Source organism: Pan troglodytes, chromosome 1, assembly GCF_028858775.2.
Source record: "Pan troglodytes isolate AG18354 chromosome 1, NHGRI_mPanTro3-v2.0_pri, whole genome shotgun sequence".
Taxonomy (NCBI): Eukaryota; Metazoa; Chordata; class Mammalia; order Primates; family Hominidae; genus Pan; species Pan troglodytes.
Genome location: NC_072398.2, coordinates 130,791,534 through 130,806,482, shown reverse-complemented (window position 1 = coordinate 130,806,482; position 14,949 = coordinate 130,791,534). Strand labels below are relative to the sequence as shown.

General features: G+C 38.1%; 1 protein-coding gene across 23 annotated transcripts in view; it reads left to right on the top strand.

Annotated features, from left to right (window-relative positions):
* The window catches only part of CDC14A (cell division cycle 14A), a 176,012-nt gene that overhangs the window by 27,481 nt on the left and 133,582 nt on the right, over positions 1–14,949 (top strand). For 21 of the 23 annotated variants that reach the window (XM_063781289.1, XM_063781356.1, XM_063781316.1 and 18 more), the window contains 1 exon segment: positions 5,160–5,235. In XM_063781289.1, coding sequence (XP_063637359.1) covers positions 5,194–5,235 — 42 coding nt within the window. In that variant the 5' untranslated portion in view covers positions 5,160–5,193. 23 annotated transcript variants of the gene reach the window in all.

The following is a 14,949-nucleotide window of genomic DNA, read 5'->3' as shown; positions in this document are numbered from 1 at the left end:
CTCTCAAACCCTGGGGCTACTTTATCAACTAAGTATGTGTAATATTCTAATTTTTTCGTTGTCATTTCAATAATATTCACAGCATCTTCAAAAGGAGTAAATTCCATCTGAAGAACCCAGTTTCTTTGCTCATTCATGAGCAAAAGGTGTGAGCATGATAAAGTTGAATGAAAAGCAACTCCTCATTCAAGTTTTATCATGAGAATTTAGCAATTAGACTCTACTTCTAATTTTAGTTCTCTTGCCATTTCCACCACATCTGCAGTTACTTCCATCACTGACATCTTAAACCCCTCAATAGCATTCATGAGCGTTGGAATCAACATCTTTCAAACTCCTGTGAATGTTAATATGTTGACTTCCTCCCATAAATCTTAAACCTTATGAACCAACCTCTGCTAACTTCATACTTTTATTCTGCAGCTTCCTCACCTCTCTTAACCTTCATAGAATTGAAGAGAATTAGGGCCTTGCTTTGGATGAGGCTTTGGCTTAAGGGAATGCTGTGGCTGGTTTCATCTTCTATCCAGATCACTAAAACTTTCTCCATATCAGCAATAAAGCTATTTTGTTTTTGTATCATTCATATGTTCACTGGGGTAGCACTATTAATTTCCTTCAAGAACTTTTCTTTTGCATTCACAGTTGGCTGTTTGGAGCAAGAGGCCTAGCTTTTGGCCTATCTTGGCTTTCAATACACCTTCTTCACTAAGCTTAATCATTTCTACCTTTTGATTTAAAGTGAACCATGTGTGACTTTTGCTTTTACTTGAACACTGAGAGGCCATGATAGGGTTATTAATTGGCCTGATTTCAATATTGTTGTGTCTCAGGGAATAGGGAGGTCCAAGGAGAGGGAGAGAGATGGGGGAATGGCTAGTTGGTGAAGCAGTCAGAACACATATGACATTTATCAATTAAGTTTGCTATCTTATTTGGGTACAGTTTATGGAGACCCAAAACAATTACAGTAGTAATATCAAAGATCACTGACCATCATAACAGATACAATAATAATGAAAATTTAAAATATTGTGAGAGTTACCAAAATGTGAAACAGAGACATGAAGTGAGCACATGCTGTTGGAGAAATGGAACTGATAGACTTGCCTGATGCAGGGTTGCCACGGTTCTTCAATTTGTTAAAAAATGCACTATCTGTGAGCAGATAAAGTGAAGTGCAATAAAATGAGATATGCCTATACTCTTCATTTTGGTTCTTTTGAGTTAGTTTTTGTTGACTTGTCTTGGACTGGTCAGTAAGGGGATTATAGGTATAGTTCATTTTGGATTCGTGGGTATTTTGTTTACATTTACAATATAACACCACACTGGGAAGTTAAGAAATGAGTCTAGAACTTTTATTTCAAATCACTGCTGCTTTCTTTCTTTCTTTCTTTTTTATTATTATTATACTTTAAGTTTTAGGGTACATGTGCACAATGTGCAGGTTAGTTATATATGTATACATGTGCCATGCTGGTGTGCTGCACCCATTAACTCGTCATCTAGCATTAGGTATATCTCCTAATGCTATCCCTCCTACCTCCCCCCACCCCACAACAGTCCCCAGATTGTGATGTTCCCCTTCCTGTGTCCATGTATTCTCATTGTTCAATTCCCACCTATGAGTGAGAATATGCGGTGTTTGGTTTTTTGTTCTTGCGATAGTTTACTGAGAATGATGATTTCCAATTTCATCCATGTCCCTACAAAGGACATGAACTCATCATTTTTTATGGCTGCATAGTATTCCATGGTGTATATGTGCCACATTTTCTTAATCCAGTCTATCATTGTTGGACATTTGGGTTGGTTCCAAGTCTTTGCTATTGTGAATAGTGCCGCAATAAACGTACGTGTGCATGTGTCTTTATAGCAGCATGATTTATGGTCCTTTGGGTATATACCCAGTAATGGGATGGCTGGGTCAAATTGTATTTCTAGTTCTAGATCCCTGAGAAATCGCCACACTGACTTCCACAATGGTTGAACTACTTTACAATCCCACCAACAGTGTAAAAGTGTTCCTATTTCTCTACATCCTCTCCAGCACCTGTTGTTTCCTGACTTCTTAATGATCGCCATTCTAACTGGTGTGAGATGGTATCTCATTGTGGTTTTGATTTGCATTTCTCTGATGCATCTCTGTGTTCTTCTCATGAAGCCTGTGTAAAGGGACAGCTAAATTTGGTGCCACCTGTAATATAAATTTCAAAATATTACCAACCTGCCTAATAGGGATAAAATATACAAATTCAGCATTCTTTATTTATCTAAGGCAAGTGGCTATTGGCAGATTTTATGTAATGTAATGACATAGTTATGATAGTGTCATTTGGGTGGCAGCAAAAAAATTAAATGACTAATTCAAAGGTCTTTTGGGGATGGATTTTGGAAATATGTTGGTATTTAGTAAATTTGTGGTCTAGACTAAATTGAACTTAAAGCATTAATGAACAAACTATTTCATAATGAATACTCGTTTCTGCTTTTGTATTACGTGTAGGACATTCTTCTAATCATAAGTATATGATACAGTCCCTGACAGAGAGACTTACATTGTAGTTGATTAAGTAGAATCAATACTTAAAATAATTTGCAATATTTAGTAGTATATGTAGTAGACTAAACGAATGACTCAGACAGTAAGTTTTGAAAACTTTGAGAGAAAGGTGTTCCCTAGGATGATTGGAAAGGCTTCATGGAGAAGGTGGGATTTGCACTGGACTTTGAGCAAGGTAGAGTGTAGCAGAAAGAAAAGGAGGACACTCTAGACAAAGAAACCGATGTGAGTGGAGGCTTAGATAAAGAATACATTTAGAATATTTGGGAATAAGGAATGGACATGTTTGTTGGAATGCAGATTTCCTATGGGACCTCTCAGGAGATAAGGTCAGCCTGGAAGCTAGGGGAATGTTGTGTAAGGCTTTGATTGCTGGGCCAAGGAATTATTCTAAAGGCAATAAGAAACCATTAAACATTTTTGAATAGTGGGAGGATATGTGAGAACTGAGACTTTATGAAGACTAATATCTTTCTTGGAATACGGGATGATTGGGAAGGGGAGAGAGATTTTAAAAAGTACAGGCATTTCTCAAAAGAAGACATTTATGCAGCCAACAGACACATGAAAAAATGCTCATCATCACTGGCCATCAGAGAAATGCAAATCAAAACCACAATCAGATACCATTTCACACTAGTTAGAATGGCGATCATTAAAAAGTCAGGAAACAACAGGTGCTGGAGAGGATGTGGAGAAATAGGAACACTTTACACTGTTGGTAGGACTGTAAACTAGTTCAACCATTGTGGAAGACAGTGTGGCGATTCCTCAAGGGTTTAGAACTAGAAATACCATTTGACCCAGCCATCCCATTACTGGGTATATACCCAAAGAATTATAAATCATGCTGCTATAAAGACACATTCACACGTATGTTTATTGCGGCACTATTCACAATAGCAAAGACTTAGAACCAACCCAAATGCCCATCAGTGATAGACTGGATTAAGAAAATGTGGCACATATACACCATGGAATACTATGCAGCCATAAAAAATGATGAGTTCATGTCCTTTGTAGGGACATGGATAAAGCTGGAAACCAACATTCTGAGCAAACTATCGCAAGGACAAAAAATCAAACACCGCATGTTCTCACTCATAGGTGGGAACTGAACAATGAGAACACTTGGACATGGGAAGGGGAACATCACACACCAGGGCCTGTCATGGGGTGGGGGGAGGGGGGAGGGATAGCATTGGGAGATATACCTAATGTAAGTGCTGAGTTAATAGGTGCAACACACCAACATGGCACATGTATACATATGTAACAAATGTGCACGTTGTGCACATGTACCCTAGAACTTAAAGTATATATATATATATATATATATATATATATATATATATATAAAGTACAGGTGTGAGATGAAAAGGATCTGGACTTCTGTTGGCAAAATAGGAAGAGAAAGGGAAAGGATGAATTATAGTAGTAGCTTGTTTGATATATCAGAATTAAATATTTATTTTTTGGCCTATTGTGATTGAGAGATTTAATGCCTGAGTGACTGGGAGAAGCAAAGTGTTTTTTTGTCTGGAGGGATGATGTGAAGGAAAGATGGGTTGAGTTTTAGATATTTTGAGTTCCAGGTGACGGAAGGGCCTGTAGATGGTGGACCCAGCAGGTAGCCGAGATGGAGAAGACTGACACTGGCTCTCAAGTGGAAGAGACATCACTTTTCCATAGGGTCGTCAGTTAAATTCATGATGTTGGCTAAGAGAGAAGATCTACAGATTGATGACTGTATCCTGGAGATGTTAGGGGATGAAGAGAGGGGGAGGAGCCAGTGTGTCTTATAATACAGAAAGTTCATGGAGAACGAAAACTGAAAAAATACCACTGGATTTAAGATACTTGAAAATTGTGAGCTATGTTTGAGAGGAATAGTTGGAATCCAAAGTACACAAGTAAGATTATGACTAAAATATATGATAAAGAAATAAAAGCAAGTAGTACAGGCCATGTACTTGTTATATTCCTGTTGGTTCTTTCTTTGCCTGCTCTTTAGTGTGTTTACTTAAATGGTCTGGCAGGCAGATAAAAGGAGGTGGAACTTAAAACTGTCCAATTAGTTCTGTTTTTTTTTTTTTTTGCGATGGAGTTTCACTCTTGTTGCCCAGGCTGGAGTGCAGTGGTGCGATCTCTGGCTCACCGCAACCTCCACCTCCACCTCCCGGGTTCAAGTGATTCTCCTGCCTCAGCCTCCCGAGTAGCTGGGATTATAGGCAAGCACCACACTGCCTGGCTAATTTTGTATTTTTAGTAGAGATGGGGTTTCTCCATGTTGGTCAGGCTGGTCTCGAACACCTGACCTCAGGCAGTCTGCCTGCCCCAGCCTCCCAAAGTGCTGGGATTACAGGCATAAGCCACCGCGCCCGGCCACTAGTTCCCTATTAAGAGACTAGTTAGAGTAACTAGAGGGCATTAGGACGAAACCATTAGTTATTTGGATTATACCATGGATCAGATTAGTTATAAGATAATTGAAATTTGATTGTAAATTTAATGAAATTAAAGATGAACATTGATGTTACTGAAAATTATACTTTGACTAAATACTACATTTTTTGTTTTTCTTGTATCTTAGTTTCTATGCAGATTTTGGACCGCTGAACTTGGCAATGGTGTACAGATATTGCTGCAAACTAAACAAGAAACTAAAAGTGAGTATTGTAGTGATATTTATAATTTGGAATTAAAACATTTGAACCATAGGATCTGCTCAGTGGGGTTGGTGTGCACAAAACATTTAGTCAGGTGATCTTGATCTCTGGAAATTTATGTGAGTAGTTCACCTAGAATTTGAAAGTGATCCTCCTGATTATACCACAAAGGACATGTTAACCTCTTTCAGTTTTCAGAATGAATTGCAATATGAGCTGAATGAAGTCACTGGAATAGTGATCTAAGAAAGAAAGCACAAATCCTTTTAGGCTGTTGTTAATGAGTCTCTATCAAATTCCCTCCTAGGATAATTTTTCTGAAACCTTCAGATATGCCTGTAGACCCTGTTTCCAAGTGATGAACAGGGCTTATCATGGCTGGAGCTGTGTGCATAACATTTTCTGTTTGGTCAAGATTGAAATTTTTTGCATGTTTCTTAAATGTTCTGTGTAGTTAACAGCCAAGTGAGATTGATGAACCAGCAGCAACAGAGAATGGAATTTACCTGAGATGATAGAATTCTGGTCATACATTTAGTATTCATCTATAGTTTTGATTTCACATGGGTATCTGGTTTCATTTTCTGTACTTTTATGTGGATTTTGGCATGTGGCTTTTTTTTTCTTCTTCAAGCATATGAGGAAACTCATCTATATACCTAGTTTTAGTAAACTTATTTTATCACACAGAAAGCAATATTTATCTCCTTGTCTTCCAATTTCTAAATGAAGATCTTTACTATTTCAGTTTGAAAGACAAAATGCTATACAGAGGACTCTTAAGGATAAATACTAAATTATATTGCTCAGGTATTTTGCTCTTTCTGCTGGGTAAAATGTTACTGGTGTTACATAGTACAATGCCTTGGACATATTAACTGTTCTGTGATTATTTTTTGATTTGATTGGTTTTTAATGAACTTAGGTATAAAAAGCAGTCTGATAGAGAATTTCCTGTAGAATATGTTGTATCCTTATGAATTTACAAATTTTTGCCATTGATTTCAAAGTGAGAGGTGGACATGGAATTATACCAAAAAGAATCAATAATCATATAACATATTAGGTTGGTGCAAAAGCAACTGTGGTTTTTATAATTACTTTTAATGTTAAAAACCACAATTACTTTTGAACCAACATAATAAAATCTGTTTTACTCAACTTTTGTAGGAATTAACTTACAAAGTTGTCTGACTTGAAAAGATACATGTAAATTCCTTTAATTAAGCCAGATCTGTTTTTCAGAAAAGAAGCCAGTATTTTAGAAAGTAAAATAGAGGTTTTTGCAATCACCTAGGAAGTAAATAATATCCTTTTTATATAAAATGAACTTTTAATGGCTGAGTAAATAAGAAAAGGATAATTAATAAATAATGGAAGTCTATTTTTTTCTTTTGAAGACCAAGGAATTTCTTTGCTGTCTTGATTAGTCATTAGTATGTAGTTGGTATGAATTGGGTATTATAATTAATCTGGGAACCGAGTACTATCTAGGGTAGCCAAAGAGAAAGGAGTCATTATCAGGAAAGTAAAATCACTGGTCTGACTCAGTGTTCTACTTATAGCAGTTGCAGAAGAGTAGATGGGTTGAGTTGAGAGTATTTTTTCTACCATTTTCTACACTGAACAGTATGGTAAGTATATGTATGTAAACTTGTTTCTATTTGCTTTCATTTATAATGCTGTGTTTTGACATTATTAATAAAGTTTAAACACTCTCCTTGGTTCATTTTAGTGGTAAGGTAATCTGTTGGTTGTCTGGAATGACATATGTAGCTTTAGGACAATTAATGGGCACTGCATTACTTGCTGAATGATTGAATTTTAAAAACCCAAATGTTGATAAGTCATGAGTTATCTCAATGAAGCATACTACATAGAATCTCTAATTAGGAGAAAAAGATTTACTGTACCAATCCAAAGTTGGAATTGCTTCAGTTTTGTGGAATCTTAGTTTCTTCATCTGTAAGATAGGAATTACAGAACTGTCACAGGGTGGTGGTTAGTATTATATTAGAAAACATGTCTTAGTCTGTTTTGCATTGCTATAAAGGAATACCAGAGGCTAGGTAATTTATAAAGAAAAGAGTTTTATATGGCTCATGGTTCCACAGGCTGTACATGAATTGTGGCACCAACATCTGCTTCTGGTGAGTCCCTCAGGAAGCTTTCACTCAAGGCAGAAGGTGAAGGGGAACAGTCATGTCATATGGCAAGAGAGGGAGCAAGGGAGAGGGGAGGGAGGTGCCACACTCTTTTTAACAACAAAATCTTGGGGGAACTAAGAGTGAAAACCCACTCAATCCCCTCAGAATGGCACCGAGCCGTTCATGAGAGATCTGCCCCCATGACCCAAGGCCCCACCTCTTAACACTGGGGATCACGTGAGATTTGGAGAGGACAAATATCCAAACTATATCAATATGTAAAAGCTTTGTACATTTTAAAGTCCTATACATAGTAAAGTTACCAATGTAACATTTGTGAATTCTGATAGGGAATATAATAAAGACAGTTCTTCTACAAAATCGATGAACACCTGTTTCTCAGCCTTAAAGCTATTGTTTCTATATGGGAAAGCTGTCCAATATAATTTTAGGAATCTAAATGACCATTTAGTCAAGACTCAGAAAGGGAGGCCTGGGAAAGGTGTGTGACTTGCCCAGTGCAGCAGGCAAAGTCAGGGCTAGATTTCATGGCTCTTGACCACATTTTTCCTGTTCTTCTTTTCACCTTCAGTAGGAACCATAGCCTCTGGTTTACAGTCATCCTTTGTTCACTCTTAGCATTGCCCCAGCTACCTGACCTTGTTGTCCCACGCTGACTTTGAGGCTCCTCTGCCTCTTTCATTCCAGTAAGTGTTAGGGCCATTCTGTCTGCTTCACTTGCACGAACCCAGACTCCAGATTCTCCCCCTTGGAAAATGCCTTTGTTACTCACTTTGCACATTCTGTCCCTCTCACACTACTGGGATTGCTAGACCTTCAGTCTCCCTGTTCTCTCAGTCCACTGGCACCCTGCTGATGTCTCTTGCCTGCAGCCCATGGTCACTTACTTCAGTAAGGTCTTGGGTACTTTGCTTTCTTGTCTTTCTGCCTTGCCAGCTCTCACCCTTGTTGTCTTCCCAGTGGATGATTTCATGCACTAATTTACTGGGAAGCAGCAGTACCCTTGCCACTCCCAGCCTTGCACTTCACTCTACCATACCAGCTGTTCCATGCATTTGCTCATGAAGACCAGTCTGACTGGGATGCCCTTACCCTCTGGCTTGATAGCTCTTCATTCTTTAATACCTTGTCCAGCCACCACCCTTTAGGAAGCATCTTCTTGTCCTTTTGGACTGGATTGAGGGTGCCTCCCTTGTTTTCCCATCATTCTCTGTGCAGATCTGTATCATTGATGAATTGTAATTACCTGTTTGCACCTGTCATTCTCACTATTCTATGAGCTTCTAGAGGGTGGAAGGTGGAGGATGTCATGTATCTTTGTGTTCTCAGTGCCTAGTGCAGGGACAACAGACACACAGAGACTTCTTTTGACTTTGTCATGATCCCCTTCATTTGCAGATCCCCCTTTCTCCTTTTGCTTCCAGAGGTTTCAGAAGAAGAGCCTGCCTCCATCCTTCCTGTGCGCTGATTTCTTAACCCTTTGTTATCTAACTTTTGCCTTCCCTACTCTACCAAAACTGCTTTAATAACATCTTAAATGCTGAATCTGATGGCACTTGCTGGATCCTCAAACTCCTTTACTTCTCTGAGTAATTTCGCACTGTGTTAACCAGTAACTTCGTCGTAGGATTCTTCTCTTGTGTGATTTCCCAGTTCTTTTAGGCACATTTCACTTTTTAGTTTGGAAATTTTTATTCCTTCCAAGAAAGCTTGTATGATTTTTCTTCCTCATTCTGTGCTTTATATAGATAGGTAATATTTTGCTGTACATTTTATTCCAATCCCAAATTTCTCATTTTTGAAATGAGAAGATGTTTTTTTCCAGTTGATGATTTGAGGTGGTGATTTATCGCTATTTTTGTGTTTCTGTGTCCATATGCAATATATTCCCAATGTCCTTATTTTAATTATGTCAATCAGAATGGAAAATTATCCCATCAAACATATGCTTAGATTAAAAATCCAAACATAAAATGCATCATCACCAATAAAAAACCTGCTGCTTATTTAAACTGTACTTTAAAAAATTGTCAGTACTAGGAATTAGGCAGTAATAGGTTGCTGTTTGGTCTTTCCCCTAGGATAGGGGAAGCAATCAAAAGAGGGAAGATGCATTGAAGTGAGAACAATTTGTTAAACTGTGTATGTTATTTAATGTTAAATGTCATCAATGATTGATAGCCTTGAGCTGGAATTATTATTCTGGTAATTCAAGGGATCCATAAACCCTTGAAATTATATGTACAATTTTGTATGTATTTACATTTTTCTTCTGGGAGGATTCATGGCTTTTCTTCAGGTTCTCAGAGGGATCCTTGACACAGACATGCTAAGAACACTGGGCTAAAGTCTTCTGAAAAAGAAGACTTTACTAACAAAAGACAAAGTTGTGGTATTTTGAAAAAACTGAATACCTTCCTCTATTCTTTTTTTTTTTTTTTTTTTTTGAGAGGGGGTCTCACTGCATCACCTGGGCTGGAGTGCCATGGTGCAGTCATAGCTCACTGCAGCCTCAAACTCCTGGGCTTTGATGATTCTCCCACTTCAGTCAACTGACTAACTGGAAATACAGGTGCACACTTCTGCACCCCACCCAGCTAACTATTTTTTTTTTTTTTTTAGTTTTTGTAGAGGCAGGGACACACTATGTTGATCAGGCTGGTCTTGAACTTCTGGGCTTAAGCTAGCTTCCCGCCTGAGCCTCCCAAAGTGGTGGGATTACAGGCATGAGCCACTGTGCTTGGCCATCAATACAGTTTTAATTATTGATTTCATTTTCCTCTGAGAAAAATAAAACCTGAGTTTGGAGAAAAAAAAAGTCTCTGAAAAAAGGGGACATTTTCTAGGGCAGTGGTTTTTCTTTTTTTTAATACCTGCTGTTATGAATCAACAGGATAATTACAGTAATCTTGAGGACTATTTTAAAAAAGGATTAAAGGAGTATTCACAGAAATGTAATTTTAAATTTACAAAACATCCCACAATAGCCCTTTCAGGGTAAAAGGGGAAGTGGGTGGGTATCATGAAACCAACCATTATATTGAAGCATTGGAAGTACCTGGCAGATGGTGGGGCTTAGGGAATGTCCTTGTTGCTGAATGAATCAGTGCCATAATCCTATCCTGTAAACCAGGCACCTGCCACCCTATCAGGGGGTTATATACACCAGAACTCTTTTGATGTAATGACTAGACCACCCTATTATAACTACAAAAACATGTTGAGATTTCTTCATGTGGTTCTCTTCTGTTTCTGGCTCATAGGTTTGTGGGGAAGAAAAGCAAGCTACATTCTGGAGATAGTTCATGTAGTTTAAAGAGGTTCTAGGGGCTCCAAAGCAATGTCAACTCCCATAGGAGCAAGCATATACCGAGTTTGCAAGGCAAGAACCCCTTATGCCTGTTAGGAATCCTCAGGCAGGAAGAACCCCGTTTATAGAGAATCCCACGTGCCTTCAGTTATTGATTATTAACACGATGAAATCATCTTCATGAGCAACTTTTCTCTGACATTTTGACTTCTGCTTTAATCAAATGTGCCATTTCATTAATGAAATGTATTGGGTTTGAAACAAAGTGGGCCACACAGAGACACCTTTTTCTTTTTAAAGAAATGATTCAATCTATTTCATCTTGGCACTAAATAAAAACATAAACCATATTTTGTTTTGTACAGCCAAAGAACATTTTCCAGAGTATTCCTTTCCTGAGAAAGTTGGAGGTAAAACTTGTAAAGGTCATGGCTGCTCACAGGAAGACCTGCTCATTTTATCGCTTTTGCAGTGAGATGACCACTGATTGCTATGGAGATGCTGATTGCTGCGGCCATTACTGGGCTAGCCTAGCCACCTGTAAGAGAATGATGCCTTGGTCATTGCGGTCCCTGTGCTGTGATCTCCTTAATATGACCATGATCATTGACGGAACTTGCATGTTTAGGAGGTGCATGGGCTCTATTTTTATTAAAGAGCATATTATCCAGGCTGCATTAATGTCTTCCTTAGCTCAGTCAGACTGATTCATACAGCTTAATTAAATACAGCATTCTAACCAAATAATTTGAAGATTTTACTTTTCTGTGTTTCTTTAAATTGACCTTTAACTCTTTTTTTTTTTTTTGGCTTTGGCTTTGAGCCTAATTGCATCACCTTTTGTTATTGAATGGTTAAGTAGTTTGTGCTCTCCTGACTGAAGCTGAACAAGTGCATGATTTGTGTTTATTGCCATAATCCAAGTGTAGCCTGAGCTATTTGTTATTTGTGCAGCTTGTCATTACTTTTTTCTCTCTCCAAGTTGCTGTGGCTTGTGTTTTACAAGGAGTGATCCCACTAGAATATAACCTTTCACATAGCTTTTCTTTCCAAGATAGAAAATGTCTGGGGTCAATACCCTTATCTTAATTTGTATTGTTCTATCATAGCAGTCATTGTACTTTGGTTTATAAGTACCATTAAGTATTTATGATATACACTTATGATTTACATAACAGGGGCAAAACTTTGACTCTCAGGTAAGCAATACAGAAATTTCTGTAGGTTTGATTATGTTAATTGATAGTCAATACTAAATTCCACCTTTTATCTACTATTTTTTTTGCCTTGTTAAATGAAACACTTACTGTACCTGTAATTAGTATCATTTTATTGGTCCTTGTGTGCTGTAAATGCATCCTATACAGTTATTCTCCTCTGTTTGTAATAAGCCTTGGCCAATATTTTGCATTAAATATTCATTAGCCTTTGAGGTTAGAGAGTGGGTTTCTTCTCCCCTTGTCACTGCATTGCTCAGCAAAGTGTTTGACACACAACAGCTACTCAATTCATGCTGATGGAACCCATAGAACCTTCTTCAGCCGCAGTATCCTGGCACCCAGATTTAGCAAATTGGTCACCTGTGGCCTGCATTCTGTCCACAGACATGTTTTCTTGAGCTTAAACACTGTTTAAAAAATTTTAATTCATAGTCAACATCTGCAGTTTATGAAAGCTTCAATTTTGGCTTCTTTTAAATATTGCAATATCTGACCATTCTGCACCCAGATTCCCTCACAAGAGCAGTAGGTTGGAGCTTACTGCGCTTTGGATAGGGAATGCTTTTCTTATTTACCAGCTGCCCCACGTCAGATTCTTGGCACCTGAGAACATCTGAATTTGGAACTTCTGGAATAATGACATTTAAGGCAGCTTGATTACGGAATCATTAAAGGGACTTGTTCCTAAGGTGTTATCACCTGGAATGTATGAATTTACAAATTGTAATAAGGTTTGCTGAGGAATCTGGGGAAATGTGTTTTTTGTAAAATGCTTTTAAAAGGCTTATTGCATGATTTAGAATTCCTTTTTAAGAGAATGTAGATAGAGTTCTTTGGGGACTACTTGACCAGATGGACAGTGTTTTAGCTTCATATAAAAGATTCCCAGGGGTGGGACCAGTTACATGTTTATGTAGTGCTTCTCCAAAATTTAGCTGTATCTTAGAGTAGTGGATTTCAATGTGTGGTGTCTGGACCAACAGTGTCAGCATTACTGGAAAACCTGTTAGAAATGTAAATTCTCAGGCCCTACTGAATCAGAAATTCTGGAGGTGAGACCCAGCAATCTGTGTTTTAATAAGCCCTGCAGGTGATTCTGAACCAATCTGTTAAGAGAATGAAATATAATACAATAATAATATAGATATTATTATTGTATCTATACAATAATAACTCTAAATAATATAGATATTTAGAGTTAGATTTAGTTATTTCTGAAAAGTCTAAATAATATAGATATTTAGAGTTAGATTTAGTTATTTCTGAAAAGTCTTAGTACTATTGACCAATTCAACCTGAGAATTATTTAAATTCTGAAGCATGAAACTTGTTATGGCCTCATAATTAAGATTTACACAAATTATCAGGCTCAGTGAGAAAGTTTTGGATTGATCCTGCTTACTACTCTTGCTGTGTAAATGTTCATCAAAGGCCCTCTCTGACTCTGGGCTTATGTTCTCCTTGTAAAACACAGTGTGCTCATTATATTTTAGCCTTGCCCAGGACCCCTAGTCTGGGAGACATTATGTGTGTGATTAAACTGGACCCCTCTGGTGCCATTCCTATTGCTTTGGATAATGGTGGAATGTCACAAGTGAGCAATAAATGTGAGCTGTTGTTGCGGTTATTATAGAGGGCTGGCTATGTCCACTTCAGTTTAGAAAGTTCAGAAGGGTATTTGCTTTGTAATCCCCGCACTTTGAGAGGTCGGGGTGAGCAGATCACTTGAGGTCAGGAGTTCAAGACCAGCCTGGCCAACATGGTGAAACCCCATCTCTACTAAAAATACAAAAATTAGCCAGGCGTGGTGACACCTGCCTGTAGTCCCAGCTACTCAGGAGGCTGAGGCATGAGAATTGCTTGAACCTGGGAAGTGGAGGTTGCAGTGAGCCAAGATCATGCCACTGTATTCCGGCCTGAGTGACAGAGTGAGATAGTATTAAAAAAAAAAAAAAGAAGAGTATTTGTTCCAGTTTCAAGATAGAAATCTAAAACAAAAGGTGGATAGTGGCTGGCTGCAGATTGTGATTTGTAATGGGTCATGTGCTGTGCTGCTACAGAGCTGGCAAATAGTCCAGAGGTCTCAGTATTCTTTCTATGACCCTCTCTATTTTATATTTACACTGTATTTATTGGAATTGACCAATTTTAAACTTCACTTTGCTATGGCATACAGTGTTTTTGTAACCTGTGAGCTTCTTGTGTAAAGCAGAAAATAATCTGTAATAGAGCAGGTAGCTCATTGAAAGCCTGTGGCTATGGTGTAACCTTGCAAGTGTTCTCCTTGAAGGGCCCACTCATCATATTTGCTTTGTAATCCCTGCACTTTGGGAGGCTGGGGTGAGCAGATCACTTGAGGTCAGGAGTTCAAGACCAGCCTAGCCAACATAGTGAAACCCCATCTCTACTAAAAATACAAAAATTAGCCAGGCGTGGTGACACCTTCCTGTGGTCCCAGCTACAGAGGAGACAGACCAGAGTAAGGAAGAGGCCACTGTACAATTTAGAGGCATGATATTCTCCTGATATTAGGGCAGAATCTGAGAAAACATTGACTGGGCTCATACATAGAGTCCTGTCCTATTGTCTCCAAACTGTGACTTTGTCTGCATGGTAAAGTTCCTCTGTGAAAGATCTCAAAAGAGAAGTTAATGTTCCATAGAAGGTACTTCAATCATCAATGTCTCCACTGGGTGTTAGTATTGCTTCTTCTAGGGTGCTTTGATTATGTAATAGTATTTTTTAAGTGGGGGACATGCTTAAAATTTGAGAGGAAAAAACATTAAAGAGTTTTTTTTTAAAAAATCAGCCCACTCATATAAAACATCAGCTAAACAATTGACAAAATATTTTGTTATCCCTCAAATTTTTATTCCAATACCAAAGTATCTTCTCTGTTGAACAGCATCACTGGTATAAAACTGTGGGCCAGGATGACCATAAGAGGGAGGCCCAGTTGTGAAAAGGAAGGACATTAGCACAAGGCCTAATTTTGAGATTAGCAAATTTGAGATTA